The sequence below is a fragment of the Sus scrofa genome, chromosome 5 (assembly GCF_054392235.1).
Source record: "Sus scrofa isolate SSC_HxYL_T2T_F1_AM1 chromosome 5, Sscrofa_HxYL_maternal_Yorkshire_Landrace_v2.0, whole genome shotgun sequence".
In the NCBI taxonomy this organism is placed as follows: Eukaryota; Metazoa; Chordata; class Mammalia; order Artiodactyla; family Suidae; genus Sus; species Sus scrofa.
The window spans coordinates 64,675,057-64,699,349 of NC_139387.1; the positions used below are offsets into that span (position 1 = coordinate 64,675,057).

General features: G+C 41.5%; 1 protein-coding gene across 8 annotated transcripts in view; it reads left to right on the forward strand.

Annotated features, from left to right (window-relative positions):
* GUCY2C (guanylate cyclase 2C) overlaps positions 1-24,293 on the forward strand; it is a 672,163-nt gene that overhangs the window by 86,305 nt on the left and 561,565 nt on the right. For 7 of the 8 annotated variants that reach the window (XR_014845322.1, XM_085024752.1, XM_085024753.1 and 4 more), the window contains 9 exon segments: positions 553-615; positions 1,615-1,686; positions 2,166-2,270; positions 8,117-8,203; positions 10,515-10,647; positions 13,307-13,444; positions 14,224-14,312; positions 16,775-16,866; positions 20,328-20,486. Coding sequence is in view for 6 of the 8 variants with exons in the window: in XM_085024752.1 (XP_084880878.1) it covers positions 553-615; positions 1,615-1,686; positions 2,166-2,270; positions 8,117-8,203; positions 10,515-10,647; positions 13,307-13,444; positions 14,224-14,312; positions 16,775-16,866; positions 20,328-20,486 (938 nt within the window). In the remaining 2 variants the exon portion in view is untranslated. 8 annotated transcript variants of the gene reach the window in all.

Genomic DNA, 24,293 nt, shown 5'->3' on the forward strand with positions numbered 1-24,293 from the left:
GAAGGCTCATATCCTCTCCCAAATACAAAAATCTTGGAATGGCGTAGGAAAATCCATATTACCAAGTCAGATGATCTGGCAACCCCAGAGCCCAGAGCTGATAGGACTGCCCTCTTAAGCCCCCAGCATGGTGTCCTCACTTCAGTTGGTACCTGGGCCTTTAGGTGTGAGTTCACAACTCAAATGCACAGCACACTCCCCCGAGAGCATGTCTATAGCTATAGGCAGTGGTTCCCAAGAGAAGGGGGACTGGGAGAGAAAGAAGCAAAGGAAAACCCTGGCCTAAATGGGCACAGGAAGAAGGGAGGAAACCCCTGAGTTACGCATGCACATGGCTGGAGGATACTTGCAAAGACGATACTGTTGGAGAGAGAAGGTGGCAGTGGAAGGAGAACACAGGTCAATTATAACAGGAGTTCTGAGCCTACACAGCCTGCTGTGCACAAACTACAGCAGATACAGCCCACCCCCAGCACAGCCTCTCAGCCTCTGGCTGGCAGGGCGGGGATGAGATCTGGAGCTTTGGGAATGATGAGCCTTTTCTTGTGCCAGATCGACGATGACAGGAGGCGAGATACCATCCAGAGACTACGACAGTGCAAATACGACAAAAAGGTGACTAGTCTCCTCTTCTCTGAACTCTCACCCCGGGGTGTGTGCTGAGCCTTCTGGTTCCCGACATGGGCAGTGCAGTGGCTGGGAGCCTGGCTGATCCCAGGGCTATTCTTAGAGCCCTTCATGGGAATGGGCAGGGCTCTGCTTCAAGGGTTACAACGCTTACCGCCCTGGGTAAATTAAAGGAAAAATAGACTTTTTAAGAGGTGGAAAGTGTAGGAAGGAAAAGGAAAAATAAATGAGATTCAGAGCAGTCTAGGCAAGCCTGTATTATATTTTGGTTCATTGCAGTGGGAATTTGATAATCCCATATGGGGGTTTTGTGTCCTCTCTCCTCTCCTTCCCTCCTTCCCTCTTTTCTTTCTTTCTTTCTTTCTTTCTTTCTTTCTTTCTTTCTTTCTTTCTTTCTTTCTTTCTTTCTTTCTTTCTTTCTTTCTTTCTTTCCTTCCTTCCTTCCTTCCTTCCTTCTCTCTCTTCCTTCCTTCCTTCCTTCTCTTTCTTCCTTCCTTTCTTCTCTCTCTTTCTTCCTTCTCTTTCTTTCTTTCTTTCTTTCTTCTTTCTTTCTTTCTTTCTTCCTTCCTTCCTTCCTTCTCTTTCTTCCTTCCTTCCTTCCTTCCTTTTCTTTCTTCCTTCCTTCTCTTTCTTTCTTTCTCTCTCTCTTCCTTCCTTCTTCCTTCCTCCCTCCCTCCCTTCCTTCCTTCCTTCCTTTCTTTCTTTCTTTCCTTCCTTCCTTCCTCCCTCTGTCCCTCCTTTCCTTGCTTCCTTCCTCTCTCCCTTCTTTCCTTCCTTCCATCCTTTTTATCTTGCCATTTTTAAAGAAACAGTCACATCTGAGCCTACCATATCCCAGGCACTAGGCACCAGGGATATAAACATCCATAAAATAGTGTGACCCCTCTCAAGAGCTTACGGTGGAGTGGGGAGACAGATGCACGGGCAGATTACATGCAAGTAAGTGGTCACGCTACATTATCTCTTCAATCCCACTGATCTTGGCAGCGAGTGATTCTAAAGGATCTCAAGCACAACGATGGCAATTTCACTGAGAAACAGAAGATAGAATTGAACAAGGTATGTGTCCTTTGCTTAAAACGCTCTAAGTGAGAAATAGCTTCATTCTATTTTCCCCAAGCATCGAGGTCCCTGGTGGAGCAAGATGTTACTGGGGATGCAGACAGAGAAGCCCTCAGACCAAGACGTGGATGACCATACTTGTTGAAAGTTTGACCAAAAGAAGTTGAAGAGTGATGCTTGATGGTGTAAAACATGTTGGCAGTCTACCAGCATGTCCTAGAAAATGGTCCTAGTAGGATTTGAGAGTACACAAAGGATTGTGTTTAAATTCCTTTGCTGCCAAAAGAAAGGCTTTGGGGTAAGATGTAGTGCCAAGTGCAGTAGGAAATGCACTGGTGCTCCCGTGTGTCAAGAGCAAAGATCTGAAACAGGACAAGTTTTATTAGCATATAAAATATTATATTAGCACAGCACTACTCTGGTGCTCCTTTCTGGCTATTTAGCTTTGTAAATATATTTTATATCTTATATCTTAGTTGCTTCAGATCGACTATTACAACCTAACCAAGTTCTACGGCACAGTGAAGCTTGATTCCATGATCTTTGGGGTGATTGAGTACTGCGAGAGAGGATCCCTCCGGGTAAGGAACCATCGCTTCCAAGTCCCTGACTGGCCAACCACATGGAAAAAAAAAAATACTAGTGGAAATTTTCAGTGCTCACTCTGTGAAGTAATACCAAAGAATTATCAGGGAAAGTGGTTGGGGCCATATGCTTGCCAAACTAGATCACTCAGATTTTGCCACTCATCCCTATTACATCTGTATTTAAAAACAAATACCTAAAAATGATTCAGGATGGAGTTCCCATTGTGGCTCAGCAGTTTAAGAACCCAACTTGGTCTCTGTGAGTTTCGATCCCTGGCCTTGCTCAGTGGGTTAAGGATCCGGTGTTGCTGTAAGCTGCAGTGTTGGTTGCAGATGTGGCTCAGATCTGGTGTTGCTGTGGCTATGGTGTAGGCTGGCAGCTGTGGCTCTGATTCGACCCCTAGCCCATGAACTTCCATATGCCATAGGTGTGGCCCGAAAAAGAAAAAAAAAAAATTCTGGAATGTAGACTTGAAAAGACAGAGAACAGATATGGAAGAGTGATTGCCTCTAAATTCATTTTCTTTTACCTGCATAATTGTTTTTGTATTAAAAGAAAACCAGATGGTCATTATGATAGCACCAAATAACCATGAGGAGACTTGTTCATAAGTCCTACCCTTCTCTTCCTTGGGAAGGATTGAGGATTTGCCAGATGGGGCAGGTATTCTGGTCGAACAACTCCAAAACAGAAAAAGTAAGACAGGACTGAGTCAAGGTGTTGGGAAGAACTAAGCATCAAGCTAGGAATATACAGTCGCTGGATAGTTCAGAAGGGCAGGCATGCACAGAAGCATTCATACAAGAAACAAAGTCAGGTGTCAGGAAAAGAGGAGGCACTCCTTACCTTGAGTGCTTTCTGGGTGTGTGTTATGAGGGCTTCCAGCCTTTTAAATACCTTTGGGTGTTTCAGGGTGACAATATAATTTCATTCCCAGGATCCTTTCCTAAAATAATTATGTTGTAACAGCAGACATAAACTGCACCTGGCCTCAAGCAAACCAGGATGTGTGGTCATGCTGCTGCCTATGGGCTACTTTTAGACCTAGTCTCCTTAAAAATCTTAATGCTTGGAGTTCCCATTGTCGCTCAGCGGAAATGAACCCAACTAGTATCCATGAGGACTCAGGTTCAATCCCAGGTCCTGCTCAGTGGGTTAGGTTACCCAGCATTGCTGTGAGCTGTGGTGCAGGCCAGCAGTTGTAGCTCCAATTCAACCCCTAGCCTGAGAACTTCCATGTGCCTCGGGTGTGGCCCTAAAAAGCAAAACAAACAAACAAACAAACAAAAACCACCTCAAATGATCTCCCCCATCACAAAGCCAGACTAGATACTAAGACTGGAGAAGCAGCAGCTTCAAAGAAGTCCAAACATTTATAATTCAATAAAGTTATAAAATAATAAAATATGTTAAGCTAGGAACTTTGAAATTTTTTTAAAACCAAGAGTGTAGTTTTCAGAATGTATGTATGGCATAAACTCAAATCTGTCTTTCAAGAAAGAAAATCACAGCCCTAAATGCTATTCTCTCTTTAAAAAATAATCTAAGTATTCAATGCAAAATTTAGAATAATAACTAGGGCCTAAGGAAAGGAAACCTCCACATATCAATTATTATAAAACTGGTAAATTTTTCAAATGCATTCTGAGTTTTTTGTTTAAAAAAAACATACAAGGCTCTTGTACTTCTAATTGAATCTTTAAAGCAAACATAAAAATACACAAAAGTGAAAATAAAATAATAAAACTATGAAAAAGATTCTTTCAATTATGAAAGAATAATACATCATGACTATTAAATTATAAAATCTAAAAAAAGGAAAAATTTCAGGAACAATATAATCATGAAAACTTGACTCAAAAAGTAAAAACTGGAGTTCCCGTCGTGGCACAGTGGTTAACGAATCCGACTAGGAACCATGAGGTTGCGGGTTCGGTCCCTGCCCTTGCTCAGTGGGTTGACGATCCGGCGTTGCCGTGAGCTGTGGTGTAGGTCGCAGATGCGGCTCGGATCCTGCGTTGCTGTGGCTCTGGCGTAGGCTGGTGGCTATGGCTCCGATTCGACCCCTAGCCTGGGAACTCCATATGCCACAGGGACGGCCCAAGAAATAGCAAAAAGACAAAAAAAAAAAAAAAAAAAAGTAAAACTTAGGCTAATAATAATAGAAGAAAATATCACTTTTATTACAAAGAATACCAGATTCAGCTTTAATTTTTCTGAACCTCACTGAATAATTCTCATTGTCTATATAAACACTAAAGTTAAACAAAGATATGAACATTTTCAAAATTCATTTAACATTCAACAAGGCTAGCATAAAGTTGATACTAAAATGTGATTAAAGACTAATTACAGGAGTTCCCATCGTGGCTCAGTGGTTAACGAATCTGACTAGGAACCATGAGAATGCGGGTTGGATCCCTGGCCTTGCTCAGTGGGTTAAGGATCCGGTGTTGCTGTGAGTTCTGGTGTAGGCCAGCGGCTGCAGCTCCGATTAGACCCCTAGCCTGGGAATTTCCATATACCGCGGGAGTGGCCCTAGAAAAGGCAAAACAACAAAAAAATTAAAAAAGAATAAAGACTAATTATAATTATGAATATAAATAGAAAAATTACAAATAAAACACTGGTAATTCTAAGCTAGTTGGATACAAAAAGCATAATATAAGCAGATGTGATTAATTCTGTGAATGGAAAAATATTACTCTAATGCATCATATCAAAAGGTCTTTGGGGAAATACCATATGATCATTTTAGTTGATGCTAGAAATGATCACTTAAATTATACATTCCTAATAATAACACTTTCAGATCTTTCAAAATAAGAAATGTTTTCCATAAGAGGACTAGACCATATCTGATTCATTTGATTTCAGTGCAATAGAAATTTTAGAATACCAATTAACAGAGTCTTGTCAAAGGCTTTCATGTGGTCTTCCAATCCCTAAATGCCCAGCCAACATTTAGATACCATCGGTGTGGTGTTTTGGGCCCTGTACACTATGGTAGGAAATTTCAATTATCTGAGTGGTCTTGGGCCCCATCTGGCATTGCTTACTCACGTTGGGAACAGACAACAACAGAAGCTACTATAGGAAGCTTATCCACTCCTTTGTATCATGAACCTCAAAGCAAAGGCTGTGCCATTGCAAATACCACTCCATCTCTGATGTAATCTGTTTAGGCTCCAACTCAGAGTAAATCCCATCAGAACCTATTTTTGTGGGGAGACAAATGAGAAAGTCTCTCCCGGAACAGAGTAAAGACAATATGCTTTCCATCTTATAAACATACAGCAACCTCAGCTAACCTTGTTTACCAACAATTGATTCGTTCCTGGAGTTCCCCTCGTGGCTCAGTGGTTAACAAACCCGACTAGGAACCATGAGGTTGCAGGTTCGATCCCTGGCCTCGCTCAGTGGGTTAAGGATCCAACGTTGCTGTGAGCTGTGGTGTAGATCACAGATGCGGCTCAGATCCCACAATGCTGTGGCTCTGGCATAGACCAGTGGCTATAGCTCCGATTAGACTCCTAGCCTGGGAACCTCCACATGCCATGGGTATGGCCCTAGAAAAGACAAAAAACAAAAAACAAAAAACAATTGATTCATTCCTGCAATAAATATTATTGAACATCTGTTTTGATAGATGTTGCAGATATACCAGTAAATGAAGATAATCACAGAGCTTACCTTTTCATAGGGAGAAGAGGTAATAAATAAACAAAAGCATAAAATAGGTGCTAAGGGAAAGAGTTACTTCAGACTCTGTCTGCTCATAACTTCCCTCCCTTAACTTTCTGTTACCCACCACCCCACCAGCCTTATCTGAAATTAATTATGACTTTGGAACGCTTCTTGGAAATTATTGGTTCAGTACCTGAGTTAAAACTAAATGTCAAATTAGGATCTTTCCCAAAACAAAAAACTATTATTATGTTATCAGTTAGGATTCTGTTTAGAGTTTTACTGTGAAGAACAGTTATTAGCTTAGTTTAAAACCCTAAATCTTGACAGAACCATCACCATGTTAATACTGAGTTCAAAATTCTGGGCCAACTGACAAGGACTTGATCTCTAAAATATACAAACAGCTTATACAACTCAACAGCAAAAAAGCCAAGAACCCAATTGAAAAATGGGCAAAAGACCTGAATAGACATTTCTCCAAAGAAGATATACAGATGGCCAACAAGCACATGAAAAAATGCTCAATATCACTGATTATTAGAGAAATGCAAATCAAAACTACAATGAGGTACCACCTCATACCAGTCAGAATGGCCATCATTAATAAGTCCACAAATAACAAATGCTGGAGGGGGTGTAGAGAAAAGGGAACCCTCCTACACTGTTGGTGGGAATGTAAGCTGGTACAACCACTGTGGAAGACAGTATGGCAGTACCTTAGAAAACTGTACATAGAACTACCATATGACCCAGCAATCCCACTCTTGGGCATATATCTGGACAAAACTTTCCTTGAAAAAGACACATGCACCTGCATGTTCATTGCAGCACTATTCACAGTAGCCATGACATGGAAACAACCTAAATGTCCATCAACAGATGAGTGGATTAAGAAGATATAGTATATATACTTGGATTAAGAAGATGTTGTATATATACACAATGGAATACTACTCAGCCATAAAAAAGAATGACAGTGCCATTTGCAGCAACATGGATGGAACTAGAGACTCTCATACTAAGTGAAGTAATTCAGAAAGAGAAAGACCAGTACCCTATGACATCACTTATAGCTGGAATCTAATATATGACACAAATGAACTTTTTCACAGAAAAGAAAATCATGGACATGGAGAAGAGACTTGTGGTTGCCAAGGGAGAGGAGGAGGGAGTGAGATGGACTGGGAATTTGGGGTTAATAGATGCAAACTATTGCCTTTGGAATGGATAAGCAATGAGATCCTGCTGTATAGCACTGGAAGCTATATCTAGTCACTTATGATGGAGCATGATAATGTGAGAAAAAATGTATACATGTATGTGTGATTGGGTCACCTTGCTGTACAGTAGAAAATTGACAGAACACTGTAAACCAGCTATAAAAATCATTATGAAATAAAAATTTAAAAAAACCAAAAAAAATTCGAGGTCAACCTGAAGCTAACACAATATTGTGAATCAAATCTACTTTAATAAAAATTTAAAAAAATTCTAGGTCATGCAAAAATCCAAGAACTCTCTCTTTTTCGGCCATACCTGCAGCATGCAAAAGTTCCCTGGCCAGGAGTAAAGTCACGTTATAGCAGTGACCCAAGCTGCAGTCTTGATAACAGCAGATCCTTAACCCACTGAGCCACAAGAGAACTCCCAAGAACTCTGCCTTAATGACTGAGAACTTAATAAACTGAAGGAACACTTAGAGCTATTAGGCCAAAAGGTGCAATTGATCATGAGTGTAAAAACAATAAGCCTAATGAAGGAATTTCCTAATAGCAGTTGCTTGTTGAAAAACACTAGTGTAATTTTGAAGAGAGAGCCTGCAGTCTAGTCGCTTGTGAACTAGGCTCACCAGCGCCCTCTCCTGGCAGGTGACTGCTCATTCCTTTACCCCTGTCTGGTGGAGGAACTGGGATTTGGGACCTATGGGTATCTCCTGCTCATCTCTTTGTGAGAAGAACCACCTAATATTTCTCACATGGGATAGAGAAGAAACATATGTTCAGGAAAGCTAGGACAATGGAGTTCCAACTTGTTCCCCAGCCCAAGACCTCATGATTAGATCAGTTTGCCGTTAATAGTCTCTCCACAGTAGCCCTCCTACCTTAAAAAAAGGACTAACTTATCTTCCTTTTCTTATTCTCCTGCTCAGGAAGTTTTAAATGACACAATTTCCTATCCTGATGGTACATTCATGGATTGGGAGTTTAAGATCTCTGTCTTGTATGACATCGCTAAGGTAAGAGACCTACAAACGCAAAAGACATTTACAAAAGTTAAATACAGGGCGTTCCCGTCGTGGCGCAGTGGTTAACGAATCTGACTAGGAACCATGAGGTTGCGGGTTCGGTCCCTGCCCTTGCTCAGTGGGTTGACGATCCGGCGTTGCCCGTGAGCTGTGGTGTAGGTTGCAGACGCGGCTCGGATCCCGCGTTGCTGTGGCTCTGGCGTAGGCTGGTTGCTACAGCTCCGATTTGACCCCTAGCCTGGGAACCTCCATAATGCCGCGGGAGCGGCCCAAGAAATGTCAAAAAGACAGAAAAAAAAAACAAAAAAACAAAAGTTAAATACAGGAAACCAGATCTAGCAAGCTATCACATTGGTTTCTTCATCTGTAAGATGATCATAAAAATAGTACCTGTGTTACAGGTTGTTGTGAGGATTTTAAGAAACAATGCTAATGCTCCGTATAAGGGCTGCCAAGCAAATGTTCAATATATATTGACTATTATTTTTTATTATTAAAGTCCTTCCATACTGGGCTTGGGGCACACGTTTTCATAGATTTGCCGGAAGTAAAAAAAAACACATAAAGTTTCAGGGAAGATGACCAAATCCTCAACTTTATAAGAGAAAATATTAAGGACAGGAATTCATCTTGCATGAGGCAATAATAAGTTTGGTCATTTATTTCCCAGACGTGCTATGAAAGAGAAGTAACTTGGGTCTCATTCAAGAGTAAAGAAAAATCAGTTCCGAGAATGAGCTATTTGATACAGCCTTAAATCTCATGAAAGTCACACAGGATCAGAGTCAGTTGGAAAAAAACTGACACAATACCCTATTTGCCACATTTCACTCCTGTGATCCAGGCCGAACATCAGTTTTGACAATACCACTTCTGGCCACCAGAGGGAAGCACATAAGCTCCCCAAGAGGGCTTCCTCTCAAAACAATGGAACATTCTGTTTCAAGACAGAATGAACTGCATTAGATTTTAGGAAATAATCTAGCCCACCCCTCCCTTCAGGAAAGCGAAGCCTTATTTTCCGTATTTTATACTTGGTGTAGCAGAGGATGAGAGACATACCCAAGATCACAGACAGAATAAATGCTAAGTAGAAACACTTTAAAAAAAATAAGATCAACTTTTGCTTCCTATTATATACAGCTATTTAACCAGAGTCTTTAGACAGTTCCCTTTTACTGTTTCATCTGAATGGACTTCAAAACTAGATGTAATGGTTAGGCACATATTAGGGCTTTAGCAATATTTTTATTTTATTTATTTATTTACTTTTAATGGTTTTTATTTTTTCCATTATAGTTGGTTTTACAGTATTCTGTCAAGTTATACTGTACAGCAAAGTGACCCAGTCATATATATACATATTCTTTTTCTTACATTATCCTCCATCATGTCCTATCACAAGTGACTAGATATAGCTTCTTATGCTATATAGCAGGATCTCATTGCTTACCCACTCCAAATGCAATAGTTTGCATCTATTCACCCCAGATTCCCTGTCCATCCATTCCCTCCCCCTCCCTCTTGGCAACCACAAGTCTGTTCTCCAAGTCTTTGAGTTTCTTTTCAGTGTAAAGGTTTATTTGTGCTATATATTGGATTCTAGATGTAAGTGATATCATAAGGTATTTGTCTTTCTCTTTCTGACATACTTCACTTAGTGTGAGAGTCTCTAGTTCCATCCATGTTGCTGCAAATGGCATTATTTTGTTCTTTATGGCTGAGTAATATTCCATTGTGTATGTATACCACATCTTCTTAATCCATTCATCTGTCAATGGACATTTAGGTTGTTTCCATGTCATGGCTACTGTGAATAGTGCTGCATTGAACATATTGGGTGAATGTATCTTTTTCAAGGAAAGTTTTGTCTGGATGTATGCCCAAGAGTGGATTTGGGATTGCTGGGTCATGTGGTAGATCTATATTTAGTTTTCTAAGGTACTTCCATACTGTTTTCCATAGTGGTTGTATCAACTTACACTCCCAGCAACAGTGTAGGAGGGTACCCTTTTCTCTACACCTCCCCCAGCATTTGTTATTTGTTGGCTTGTTAATGATAATCATTCTGACTGGTGTGAAGTGGTACCTCATTGTAGTTTTGATTTGCATTTCTCTAATAATTGGTGATGTTGAGCATTTTTTCGGTAAAAAGTAATGGATTGAAACTTAAAATCTGCTGGTGTGATTCTATCTGCCTGCCAAAATGATTTTGAAATGTCATTTCTTTCCTTAAAATAATGAAGCAGCTGAATAGTGTCATATCTCACTGTTTTCCTGTCCTCTCTCTGAAAAACTACAGGGAATGTCCTATCTGCACTCCAGTAAGACAGAAGTCCATGGTCGCCTGAAATCCACCAACTGCGTGGTGGACAGTAGGATGGTGGTGAAGATCACTGACTTTGGCTGTAATTCCATTTTAGCTCCAAAAAAAGGTCTGTTGTAAATGGAATTTTTACTAGTTTCCCATTTAAAATTTTTTTTCTCATAAGCCCATGTAAGGTGCTCAGAAAATGGTGATACCAATCAGAAAAGCAACATATGGAGCCATAAGAGGCAGCGGCTGGCTCTTTCTCCAGCACTTCCTCCCCACTTCTCAGGGTTCAGCACAGGCGTGCTGAGTTGAACAGATCTCCCATGTGGATTTTCTTCATATATGTGTCCTTGATATCAGGGAGAAACCGCGCAAAGGTTATTGGCTTGTGGAAGCAGAACCGTGTGGAAAAATATAGACGGTTAGAGCAGAAAGAGACCTTAGAAGTTACCTTATCTAACCCCCTTCCTTTGTAGGAGACAGAATTGACGCTCAGAGAGGCTAAGAGATTTGCCCAAGAATATAGAGTACAAGGCTGAAGACCCATCTCCAAATTCTAGACTTCATTTACTTATCTGTAATAATGATAAAAAATGATAATGATGGGGGAAAAATCTTCTCAGTACAATATATTCTTATTCATCCCTTCCAGGATCATGTTGAAGGTCCAAAAAGTACCACAGGAGTTCCCAGTGTGATGCAGTGGGTTAAGAATCCCAGTGTGATGCAGTGACTCAGGTTGCTGGCCCAGTGCAATGGGTTAAGTGGGTTAAGGATCCCGGCATTGCCGCACTTGGGGTGTAGGTCAAAGCTGCAGCTCAGTTTCAGTCTCTGGCCTGGAAATTTCCATATGCCATGGGTGAGGACATTAAAAAAAAAAAAGTGACACAAAGAAAAGTGATGTGTAAAGTATAAAGGGCTTTTCGCATTGAACGTTTAGGTGTTCTTCACTTTAACTCAGGGTTAAATAGTCTCAGAAGACTAGCGTTCATCGGTGCCTCAAAATACTGCCTAGATCCAAGAACTAAATCCTTCCTCTAACTCTACTTTGCAATCTTTAGTTTTCCCTTAAAAGATGAAAAATTGCAGTTATGCCCCCACTTCTTCAGTCATGTCAAGCATGCCAGGACATTGGACTCAATCCAGTTAAGCGGTAGTTGAGGACCTGCTGTGTGTGCCAAGCAGGGTTCATCATGGAGTGAGCAAATCTCCTTCATTAAACGACTCACCGTGACACAGAATCAGACAAACTGCGGGTCAAATCCTACCCTCCTGAACTTCATCCATTTACCTATCTGTGGGGTTGGTGGATTGCATCCATTTACCTATCTTGGAACTTGAGCATAAGTAGATTTATTTCTCTTTCCTACAAGTCCAAGAACAAGCCATATAAACTCATGAGACAAATTCCAAAAGGCAGTGAACAGTTGGATGGAAAACCAAATGACGAAAATGTTCTTCATTATAAGCATGTCATGTGCCTAAACACACGCATGTATAGCTTTGTTTCATTGAAACTGCTGAAGGTAGAAATCTCAAAAAGTCTACCAGGAGCTAAGGGATCCTGGAAAATTTCCAAGGGATGTTGGAGGAAAACTAATTGTACACCCATTATTACAAACAAGATCTGTGATGGGGTCCAAACCCCAAGTGTTTCGAGGAGCCAAACACAGGACCCAGGAGTGCTTCACTCATGTGAAGTGAACTAGATGGACAGAGCAGGCACAACAGTAAAACGTGGGCAAATTGTGTGCATTAATTTGTTTAAAGAACACTGCGGTAAATAAAACACATCTCCAGGTGATAGCTGACTTTGTGGTTGCCAGCGTGTCACACCTGGAAAATATCAGTGATGGTCTCTTTGTTTAAATGTGCTCTCTTGGAGTTCTCGTCATAGCTAGTGGTTAATGAACCTGACTAGCTTCCATGAGGACGCGGGTTTGATTCCTGGCCTCCCTCAGTAGGTTAAGGATCCGGTGTTGCCCTGAGCTGTGGTGTAAGTCACAGATGTGGCTCAGATCCATCATGGCTGTGGCTGTGGTGTAGGCTGGCGGCTACTGCTCTGATTGGACCCCTAGCCTGGGAACCTCCATATGCCGCAGGTGCAGCCCTAAAAAGACAAAAAAAGTGCTCTCTTTATTTGTTTTTAATAAATATATATATCATATGTATATAATATATACACTTATTACATATAGTATATATTTATACTTATATATATTTATATATAATTTATACATAATTATATAAGTAAATATATTTCTATTTATATAATGCATATGAACTATACATTTTATATAAATTATATCTATATTTATAATTATATGAACCATATAATTTATAGTTAATTTTATATTGTAAAAATTATGTACTATATATGTATATATAGTGTTTTATATTACATAAGATAAATACATGATTTTAAAATATTTATGAAGGCTTTTCTGTTTATGCCACATGTTCTGTAAGCTGTTAAATGCTCAGCCTCTTAGATTCTACTGCATTCACCCCACAGACGTTTACTGAGCACTTCCTGTCCCCAGGTGCTAGTTTAGTTGACCTAGAGGGTTTTCAGAGCTCTGAGTCAAGCAGCTTAGGCAAGGCATTGCTGCATGCCCGCACCCGAATCCCGGCATTACATAGTCAGCTTAGAAGGCAAGCATGTGTGCTGCCCCCTTCACCGGCGTTAGCGCGGTGGAGGGACCTAAAAGCAAAAGCAAGTTGGAGACCCCTGAGCGGCTCGACCCCTCACCCTCTCCGTGTCACTGCTGAATGTGCAGACCTGTGGACGGCCCCGGAGCACCTACGCCGAGCCAGCGTCTCCCAGAAAGGAGATGTGTACAGCTACGGGATCATCGCCCAGGAGATCATCCTGCGAAGAGAAACCTTCTACACCCTCAGCTGTCGGGACCAGAAGGGTGAGTGAGACCCTCGGGGGGAGCCAGCGTGCTAGGCTGACCTAGACCCTGAGGTCCTGTGACCACCTATCAGTCCACTCCCCAGCAAAAGCAAGGACACACCCGCCCTCCATAGGGTAGCTGGAGGGATCCATCGCATCTGAAGGTTAGAGGGCTCTGAAAAGCATAGGACAGTATTCCTCTGCCAGCTGCCACTGCTGTCATATTATTGTGCCTGAAAGAATCTTGCCTTACCATTTCCTGATTTCCTTTTGATTCCAGTAGAAGACTTTGTGCCCGTTTCACACCTGGACTAGATCACTCTAGTGGGACAACATAGGTATTTCAGTTCTTACTGAAAGCAGATCAGTAGTTTTGCCACATGTCCCCTCAGGGGGGGAATGTTTTATTCCATTCATCCAGTCCTCGATTTACTGAGCACTTAATTATGTGTCAGCTCTTAACCCTCCGGGGGATGGAGATGGTAAAGGGATATAGTGGGGGCAAGCTGGCATCTTGGTCAGAGAAAGCCTCCCTATGGCAGGTGTATCTGAGTTAAGTTTTAGAGGGTTAGTAGACAACTTAAGGTGACCTCCTGGTGTGAAGGGACACAAGACCCCTTCACCTGGAGACTCCTTCATTTGTTCACTTCTCTCTGTTGAGAACTGGCCTAGGCTCTGCCACAGCCCCACTGGGGACCTATCCAGGGTCGGTGAACCAATTCAGAGGCTGGCAGCTGCTGCTTAAATTTCTTCACACTGCTTTCTTTCTTGTCATTTGCATTATTCTTATCCCATCAGAGAAGATTTTCAGAGTGGAGAATTCCAACGGGGTGAAACCCTTCCGCCCAGATCTGTTCCTGGAAACAGCAGAGGAAAAAGAACTGGAAGTGAGTTCTATCTCCCCGCGTGAGTGTCTTTGGGCTGCTGCAGCAAAGTACCACACACACACTGAATTAAAACAGAAACATACTGGTTTACAGTTCTGGAGGCCGGAAGTCTGCAGTGAGTTGTCGGCAGGTCATGCTCCCTCTAGTGGCTCGGGGGGAGAATGTGTTCCCTGCTTCTTCCAGGAGCTTCCGGTGGCTTAGACGTTCCTTGGCTTTCGGATCCTCCTCTAATCTCTACCTCCAGGCCACTTTCTCCTCTTCAACTTTCCCTCTGCCTCTCTCCTCTGTAAGAATGCTTGCAACTACGTTCAGGCCCACCAAGATAATCCAGCATTACCTCCCCATCACAAGATCCTTTATCATATCTGCAAAGACCCTTTTTCTAAATAAGGTCAGCTTCACTGGCTCTAGGAGTGGGGACACATCCTTGGGAGCTACTGTCAGCCGCCCATACTCCCAAATCAGGAAAGAGTTCCTTAAGCACACGTCACATTCTCAAGGTTTAGGAGCTAAAAGTGTGAAATGTCCATGTGATACACTTACTAAACTTATAAATATTACCTGCTGATTAAATAGCAAATATGGCAACATCTAGAAACAATAAAGAAATGTACTTTCACTCTTTCTATCCTTCCTCTGAAGAAAATGGAGATTTTTCTCTCTGTGTTTGCTTAATTTTTTTAAAACAATCTCTCACAAAGGCCTTTAAGACCTATGGGGAAAAAAAATCTAATTTTGGGAGGGAATTTTTTCTGAGCTTTTATAATTCGGGAGATGATAAGTAAATGCTCACAAAATATTTATAGTCTTTAAAAAAAAAACCATGTTTTTAACACTTTTACTCTTTGAAAGGTAAAGATAAAAATATTTTGCTTCAGTTTACAAGCGACCTGCCAGATGAGGTTTACAGCCAGACTCTGCTGGGCAGGAATGGGCCATTTTTACTTCTCTCTCTTTTTGTCAACATTAAAGGCAGGCTGTGGCCCCAAGGTTCTGAGATCCATCTGCCCCTATCCTTGCCACCACCTCCTCCCTTCCTTTCCTCTTGCTTTTCTGAATGCTGGGATTCCTCCCTACACATCAGCATTTCTCTTCTAAAACCCTCCTTTCTAGTCTTTATATCCACATGTTGCTTAAGACCTCTTTCACCAAAGCATCTTCTCCTCAATTCACACATGTAGCTGGATTTGGTTCTGGAATTAGCAGTGAGGAATTAGATTCTGTATCTGGTAGGTGGTTCCCGAAGCATACAGGCCTGAAGCTGGATGACTTGGCAGTGCCTGACGAGCATCTGCTGTTCCATCTGTTGCAGCTTCTGTCCCCTCCTTTCCAAGGCAGGTAGCCTGCAGATCGTTTTCCCAGGCAAGAGCATCACCTAGTGGTGAATCTAGGCAACCACAGTTCTAGACTAGTCCTGTCCCTCCCAGGGGACTTGATTAAGGCAAAGAGCACAGACAGGAACTGCTTCTCAAACCATTTGTGGTCCTGTTTTGGGTCATAGTGAAGAACGATCTTTATTTAAAACATGGTTTTTATTATGCTTTTTGATCCCACAAAAGCCGCAAACAGGTGGCACCAAAGGAGATGATGATTCCAAGGGCTTCCTGGTACCTCCCCTTCCTTGCTTCTCTTCTCCACTGCAGTGGGCATTGCATCACCTGGGGAACTTAAAAATGTATAGGTTATTGGCCTTTGCCCTTGGAACAGCTGGAACATACTTATGCTAAACGAATCATGCATTATCTGAAATTCAAGTTTACCTGAGTGTCCTGGATTTGTATTAGCTAAATCTGAGGACCCTAATAAGGCCCCTTCACAAATCAATTAATTCAGAATCTCCTGAAATCGTAACTTTTGTGAACACTGCTCCGACAATTGCACCATCAGGCATGGTTGAAAACTAATTTCATAGAGCCTCGCTCTCGTTTAGAGTTACTGGCCTCTTACTCACTGAGCTCCGATATTTATTGCCCTTCCCAAAATAAACCCTGCAAATGTCTGGAAAGCATTTTGTATCTCCCATCAACCTGACCTCATCAAAACCAGTACCACCATTTTTATTAGTTTAGGGCTGAAGGGAAGGGTGAGGCAAGGGAGTGCAGGTGGCTGTGACTGAGAGAGGCTACAGGGAACTGAGCCATCCCATCCTCTTTGTCAGAGTTGAGATTTTTTTTTTCTTTTTTGCTTTTTAGGGCCACGCGCATGGCATATGGATGTTCCCAGGCTAGGGGTCCCTTCGAAGCTGTAGCCGCTGACCTATGCCTTAACCCATTGGGAGAGGCCAGGGATCAAACCTGAAACCTCGCGGTGGTTCCTAGTCAGATTGTTTCCACTGTGCTTTTGGAACTCCTTTGTGTTTTTTTGTTTGTTTTTTGAGATGTTTTAAAACTATTCTCCCATCCCTGAACAGAATAAGATAGGATGCAGCCCCCTGAGTTAATCTGCCTTGTCTGCCTTTCTAGGTCTATCTGCTTGTCAAAAACTGCTGGGAGGAAGATCCAGAAAAGAGACCAGACTTCAAGAAAATTGAGAATACGTTGGCCAAGATATTTGGGTATTGCTGAAATTTTTACTTTTCCTCACTAATTTCAGACTTTTCTAATAATAGTTGATACTCAGTGGTAGCTAAGTGTGAGAATGTCTTTTCTAATGAAAAATCTCAGACTGCAATTCCCCTCAAAAGAATTAAAGTGATCCAGAGACTAACAGACGATTTTTCTCAGGGAAATAATCACTTGAAAAGTTAAGCATTTGAGGGCAAAACTTGCCTGATTAGAAACTAAATTCCGACTGATCACAAATATATCTGTTAAGGAGTTCCCGTCGTGGCGCAGTGGTTAACGAATCTGACTAGGAACCATGAGGTTGTGGGTTCGGTCCCTGCCCTTGCTCAGTGGGTTAAAGGTCTGGCGTTGCCGTGAGCTGTGGTGTAGGTTGCAGACGCGGCTCGGATCCCGCGTTGCTGTGGCTCTGGCGTAGGCCGGTGGCTACAGCTCCGATTGGACCCCTAGCCTGGGAACCTCCATATGCCGTGGGAGCGGCCCAAGAAATAGCAACAACAACAACAACAACAACAAAAAACAAAAGACAAAAGAAAGACAAAAAAACAACAACAACAACAACAACAAATATATCTGTTAAAAATAGAGTTCCCTGACACTTCTGCTGGTGATTAGGATTTAGAAGTCTAGTATGAATCATGGAAATCTGCAGAGCCCCTGGATAATTCTTAAGATCCCCAAGTTTCTTAAATTTTTAAAATCTTTTTTTTTTTGGTGGTGGTTGTTGTTTTTTATGGCCACACCCATTTCATATGGAGAGTCCCAGGCTAGGGATCAAATTGGAGCTGCAGCTGCAAGCCTACACCACAGCCACAACAACATGGGATCCTAGTTTCATCTGTGACCTACATGACAGCTCAGGGCAATGCCAGATCCCCAATTCACTGAGTGAGGGCCAGGGATTAAACCCAAGTCCTCATGGATCCTAGTTGGGTTCATTACTGCTGAGCCACAAGGGGAACTCCCTAACAATTTTAAAATCCTAAAATCTGAAACTTTGACCTTAAGCACTTAAGACTGGAGCCATGAATCAGATTATAATTTGGGATCAAAAAAAATAGCACACAATTATCCAATAAGATTAAGTTTTAGATTTCTCATGTTTTCAGTTAGATACAATGCAGGGTGAGAAAAACAGCTCTGAGGTTAAGAGTTAGGTGATCCAGTTTCTAGACTAGGGTCTAATAATAGCTTGTTGGACTTTGGACAAGCCACTTACCCTAACTGGGTGTCAGTTTTGTTGCCAGTAAAATTGGAATGAACAAGATGATTTCTGCAGTTTCTTCCAGCTCTAACTTCTGGAGGTTCTCATTAAGTCAAAGACACAGATATTTAATGAGGCTAAAAAAAGTCCAGGGCTGAGATGAGGGGGAGTGAAGGCAATGAAAATGTGGCCATTGAGTGATAAATCTAAACCATCATTTGTAAGAAAAGGAGCAAGAAATAATAAATGGAATTATAAATGATTCCATTCTTATCCCTTTTCATTTCTTCGCAGATAAGATTGTATATGTGACAGACTGGGACACAGGTTTATCCCCAGTCTGGCATTGCCACAGCTGTCGCTAAGGTCGAAACTGTGGCTCGGATCTGATCCCTGGCCGGGGAGCTCCATATGCCGAGGGACAGCCAAAAAAAGAAAAAAAAAAAAGATTGTATGTGTGACAGATGAAATGTAAGCTCATGAAGACAAAACTGGGCTCCTGATATTTAGCCCTTTAATAGGGTGACTTTCAACTTGGCTGTACATTGTGATACCTGGGGAGATTTTTAGAATACTGTTGCCAGAATCATACCCTAGAGAGTCTGTTGTAATTGATCTGGGTACAGGCTGGCATCAGGAGTTTAAGTAAGCTCCTCAAGTGATTAAAATACACAGCCAAGGTTGAGGAAACTGTTTTAATTGAATCAATTCATCATGAAGTAAAATAATTCATCTTCAGCCCTGACACCTGCTCCCTCACTCTTTCTACCCAGTGAGACTCCATAATGGTGTCTGGTAAGAATCTCCTAGGGAACTTGTTAAAAAATTCTCTTAATCCCAAGCCTAGCAGTTTCCAATCATAGAGATGTGCAATAGGACTCAGAAATGCTTTGATTTTTTTTTTTTTTTATGGCTGCACCAGTGGCATGTGGAAGTTCCTGGGCCAGGGATTGAACCTCTTCCTCAGCTGTGACCTACACCACAGTGCCTGGCGGGGGTTGAACAGCGCCTCCACAGCGACCCAAGCCACTGCCATCAGATTCTTAACCCATTGTGCCACAGTTGGAACTCCAGAGATGTGTTGGATTTTTAACAAACATCCCACCCACACCAAAGGAGATGACAATGTAGTCTGTTTTTTCGAGTACAAGTGGTCACTTTTAATTGCTGTGATGATGATATGATATGATGTGGTTTATTCATCCCCTTCAGCTCTGTTGTTTCCAAACCTCACAACAGTTGTACGAGAATTCCGTGTGCCTCCCGCCTGGGCTCTGCACCAGGCATGTCACAGGATCACAAAAAGCAGGCATCTCATTTAAGTCATCTTGGTCTAACAAAATAATCCAGAGTTAGGGCATCTGCTTTAGGACCCTGACTTTGTTCGGAGGAAATAAGAAAAGGCTCATCTTTACTTTTCTTGGTCCTTTTCTTATATTTTTTTAAATTGGAAAATGTTCATTATTAAAATTTTAGAAGAAATGAATGAGCAAGCAAAAAGGTAAAAACACCACCTATGTTTAAATAGATGACCACAAGTTTTCAAAAATTAAAAATGAGATGATAATTTTTGCTGTTTTATAAACCAACTTTTTCCACTTAACATAGAGGTAGCATCTTTCCTGTATTTCATTCTAATTTGTGTATTTAATGATACATTCATATTCCATTGTATCATAATATTTAGCTACTTTCTGTTACACATTTAGGTTATTTTTTAATGTTTGCTATTGCAAACATTGCTTTCTTTGCAGTTTACTTTCAGTATACTCATGACTCTTTCCTTTGGATAATTCTTAGAAGTTGAGTTGATGGACTGATCAACATAAAATTCTTTTTGCTTGCACCTTCAGCATGTAGAAGTTCCCAGGTCAGGGATCCAATCCTCACCACAACAGCAACCTGAGCTGATGCAGTGACAATGCCAGATCCTTAACCACAAGGGAACTCAGGCATAAGCATTCTTAAAGCTTATTCTTAAAGCTTATTTCTCTCCAGGAAGGTGGTATTGTATATTTTTCTTCCATCTTACCTACATTGATGACCATTGTTCTAACATTTATTTTTCTTTTTTTAGTGTTGTATCTGTTTCTTTGATCCTTCCTAAAGTTAAAACTTTTTGTTACATTTGTTGGCCGTTTTTATTCTCTCTTTGTTGAATTACCTGTTCATGACATTTTTCCAGTGTTTTAATGGATGTTCTTGTTTTCTTAATAATATGGAGAGCTCTTTATCTGTTATTACCCACAGCCTCTTCCATGACCAAAAAAATGAAAGTTATATGGATACCTTGATCCGACGTCTACAACTGTATTCCCGAAACCTGGAACATCTGGTGGAGGAAAGGACACAGCTGTACAAGGCAGAGAGGGACAGGGCTGACAGACTTAACTTCATGTTGCTCCCAAGGTAAGGAAGTCCTCCTGTGGATGAGATTTCCCAGACTCCACAGCCATACCTCAGCCCTCAAGGCTGAAAGCCAAAGCGTACTTGTCTCTCATTGGTTTTCTCTGGATTTATATAGGATTGTTCTCTTTTGCATATTCTTCAACAGATTGTTGTGTTTAAAAACTGGAGTTCCCGTCATGGCGCAGTGGTTAACGAATCTGACTAAGAACCATGAGGTTGCGGGTTCGGTCCCTGCCCTTGCTCAGTGGGTTAAAGGATCTGACGTTGCCGTGAGCTGTGGTGTAGGTTGCAGACGCGGCTCGGATCCCACGTTGCTGTGGCTCTGGCGTAGGCTGGTGGCTACAGCTCCAACTCGACCCCTAGCCTGGGAACCTCCATATGCTGCAGGAGCAGCCCAAGAAATGGCAAAAAGACAAAAAAATAAAAAAAATAAAAATGCATGTACCTTGCTAAGCCCTGTCCTTGTTTGCACTTTCTAAATAGCTGCAAGACAGAGGTTGTTTTCTAGCAGACATAATGGTGCCACGAAAAAAGTATGGATGGGTGAGTAAGATCTATCTGGATTGCAATACCTCTTGACCACTTATTACTAAGTCCGGGACTTTAGGCAAGTCACTGTCTTTCCTCAATCCAAAAACAGAAGTTAAAGGGAGTTCCCTGGTGGTACAGTGAGTTAAGGGTCCCGTGTTGTCACTGCTGTGACTCTAGCTACTGCTATGGCTTGGGTTAAATCCCTGGCCTGGGAACTTCCGCATGCCACAACACAGTCAAAAAAAAAAAAAGGAAGTTAAAGTTTTCCTACATAATCTATGAGCTGTAAGGCACTTTCAGGTACTAAATGTTAGTTTCTTTGCTTTCTTCTGTCCAGCTCAAAGTAGAGGAGGCCAAATTACAAGAAGTGGGAGCCGTCTTTAGTGGAGGAGATGAGGTCCTCCCCCAAGACATCTCATCGAGGAGGCATATGTGCCAACCCCTATTCTGTGAAACAATATTATAGTCGTGACAGAATAGAAAGGAAGTAAGGTTAAAATCTCAAATAGTTTAATGTTTTATAAGTGTTGGTACTCAGGTAATAACTAAAAATGTTAAATAGGAGTTCTAATTGTGGTGCAGTGAAAATAAACCCAACTAGCATCCATGAGGATATGGGTTCAATCCTTGGCCTCACTCGGTGGGTTAAGGATCTGCATTGCCATGAGCTGTGGTATAGGTTGCAGATGCGGCTGAGATCCTGAGTTGCTGTGGCTGTTGCGTAGGCTGGCAGCTACAGCTCCAATTGGACCCCTAGCCTGGGAACTTCCATATGCAGCACATGCAGCCCTAAAAAGCAATAAAAGAATAAATAAATAAATAATTTTACAATGTTAAAATATGCAAGGAATTAAAATATGGACAGAGAGTTTGCATTTGGTAGATGCAAACTATTACATCTAGAATGAGTAAGCAATGAGGACCTACTGTGTAGCACAGGGAACTATATCCAATCTCTTGGGACAGAATATGATGGAAGGTAGTATGAGAAAAAGAATATATGTATATATGTATGACTGGGTCACTATGCTGTGCAGCAGAAATTGACACAACACTGTAAATCAACTATACTCTAACTAAAGAAAATAAAAATAAAATAAAATATGGAGAGCTGAGAAATAGGTCGAACCAAGGGACCCACAACTGCCACGTGAGAAGTAATGTTCTCTTCCTATTAATATATAATAAACTATCCTATTAGATTAAGGACAGTAATGTATAATGAAGTGTTCTATTAAGGATAAGGATAAGTGAGGCAGCCTAGCATTGGGCAAAATTGTGGAAATTTTTTTTTTGAAGAAAAAAATATTTTTAAAATGGATGTGTGTATATGTATAACTGAATCAAGAAATCATGGAAACTGAGGTCAGCTAGAGCTGATCTCAGCTTATAGTTCCACCAGCTACCAGTGATCTTCAACCTTGGAAAAGTTATCTAAATGCTGCAAGCCTCCGTTTCCCATCTACCTATAGGCTGGCTCAAAAAATCCCCGGAAATAATGTGCATGATGCAAGGTACTTAGCACAGTGTCTGGAACCTTCATGGTTGTAATTATTATACATAGTAGTCATCACTTTTATAAATTACGTGGATTAATTATTTTATTTTGAACCCATTCTTCATTTACCATATCAGCTCTACATTAATAAAGGAATGATTTTGTGCTCATATGAGCTGTTTTCTATATGAAGAAAGGCTTTCTCTTTTACAAGCCTGGGTGAAGAGGTAGCAGTTACACACATGCTCCGTTCAGTCATCCGGTCCTGCAGGAAGCCTAATGCAGGACCCATGTGCTCTCAGAGTGCCCAGGAACAGCCTGGCTTAGGGATCTTGGGACTCTTGATGTACACTTTAGAGACGGCAACTTCTGTTAGAGTGCCATGAATGGCCGTTATATGATGCAAAATTCCTTGCCTGGCCCTTAATGCTGAGTTGTGACAAGAACAAAATCCTGATTATTTAGCTGCATCCCCAGGGTTTTATCGTTGATGATTTTAGCCAATAGTGACACACACGATTTTTGAAACCACTGGCTCTGCACCTCAGATGTTTTCCTCCCTTTGGTTCAATGCACCATTTTGACCACTAGATGGTAGATGTTTTTATGGCATGGCCAAAGGTGATATAGCAAGGGCTGCAATACAAAATGAAAAATGACTACACAGCAACTCGCTTTGATCATTTATGTACAAGTTCTTTATATTTGCAAAAGAAAACTAAGATATACGTGGATATGCTTTAGAAGATAGGTGTTTTTATTGGATTGCCAAAGATGATATAGTAAGGGCTGCAATACACAATGACTGCAGGGCAACTCATTTTGATCATTTATGTGCAAGTTCTTTATATTCGCAAAGGAAAACTAAAATATACATGGATGCACATTAGAAGAATCAAAAATAAATATTTGCAGCAAAATGGTAAATAAACAGACTGCATGTAGGAGTCCTCCACATACTACTTAGGCACTTATTTCCCGATACTCCTTGGGGTTTTGAAACACATTAAATTAGAAGTTTTCTCTACTTATGGGAAGCACTTCTAATTCTACACCGATTCTGTGTCAGCACCAACCTGTTAGCAGCACCCACCAGGTGAAGCCATAGCTCTTCATTTGTCACCCCCATTGGTTTCTCCCTCAGGTAACACACTATTTTCCATGCTTATCTGACTTTGCAGCCATAAGCAGTTAAATGATGGGCAAAAGATGGCCAAATATCCAATCTTATTATTACATCTACATAGCCTCCAAAATAATATGCACCCTTACACTGGGCATGTCAAGAACCACCACCCCAGAAGTGCCTCTGAGAAAGACATGGCTCAGCCATCTGAACAGATCCCAGCGTAGTCAAACCACCCCTATGAGGTGCCAGACACGAGGCCATCTCAGATCTTCCTGTCCCCGTCCAGGTGTACCAGCCAATACCATGTGGAATAGCAATATAGCAACAAGCCACCTGGCTGAGTCCTCCCTGAACTCCTAACCCACAGAATTGCAAATAATGAAATATTTGTTTTAAGACACACACACACACACACACAAAAGAACTACCACCCCAGAAGTGCCCCTGCAGATCTAACTGGTAGCACTGAAGGGGTGTTTTTCAAAGATCCCAGGTTTCATCACTGCACCAATGGAAAGGACCTCTGCTCATGCTCTGGAGTTTCTCTCAGTGAATACTGGTAATCCTTGTACTTTGATTGGCTTCCTGTTTTCCAGGAAAGTGCCTTCATTCGAGGCAGCACACCTCCAACTCTTCCTTAGGCCTGGGT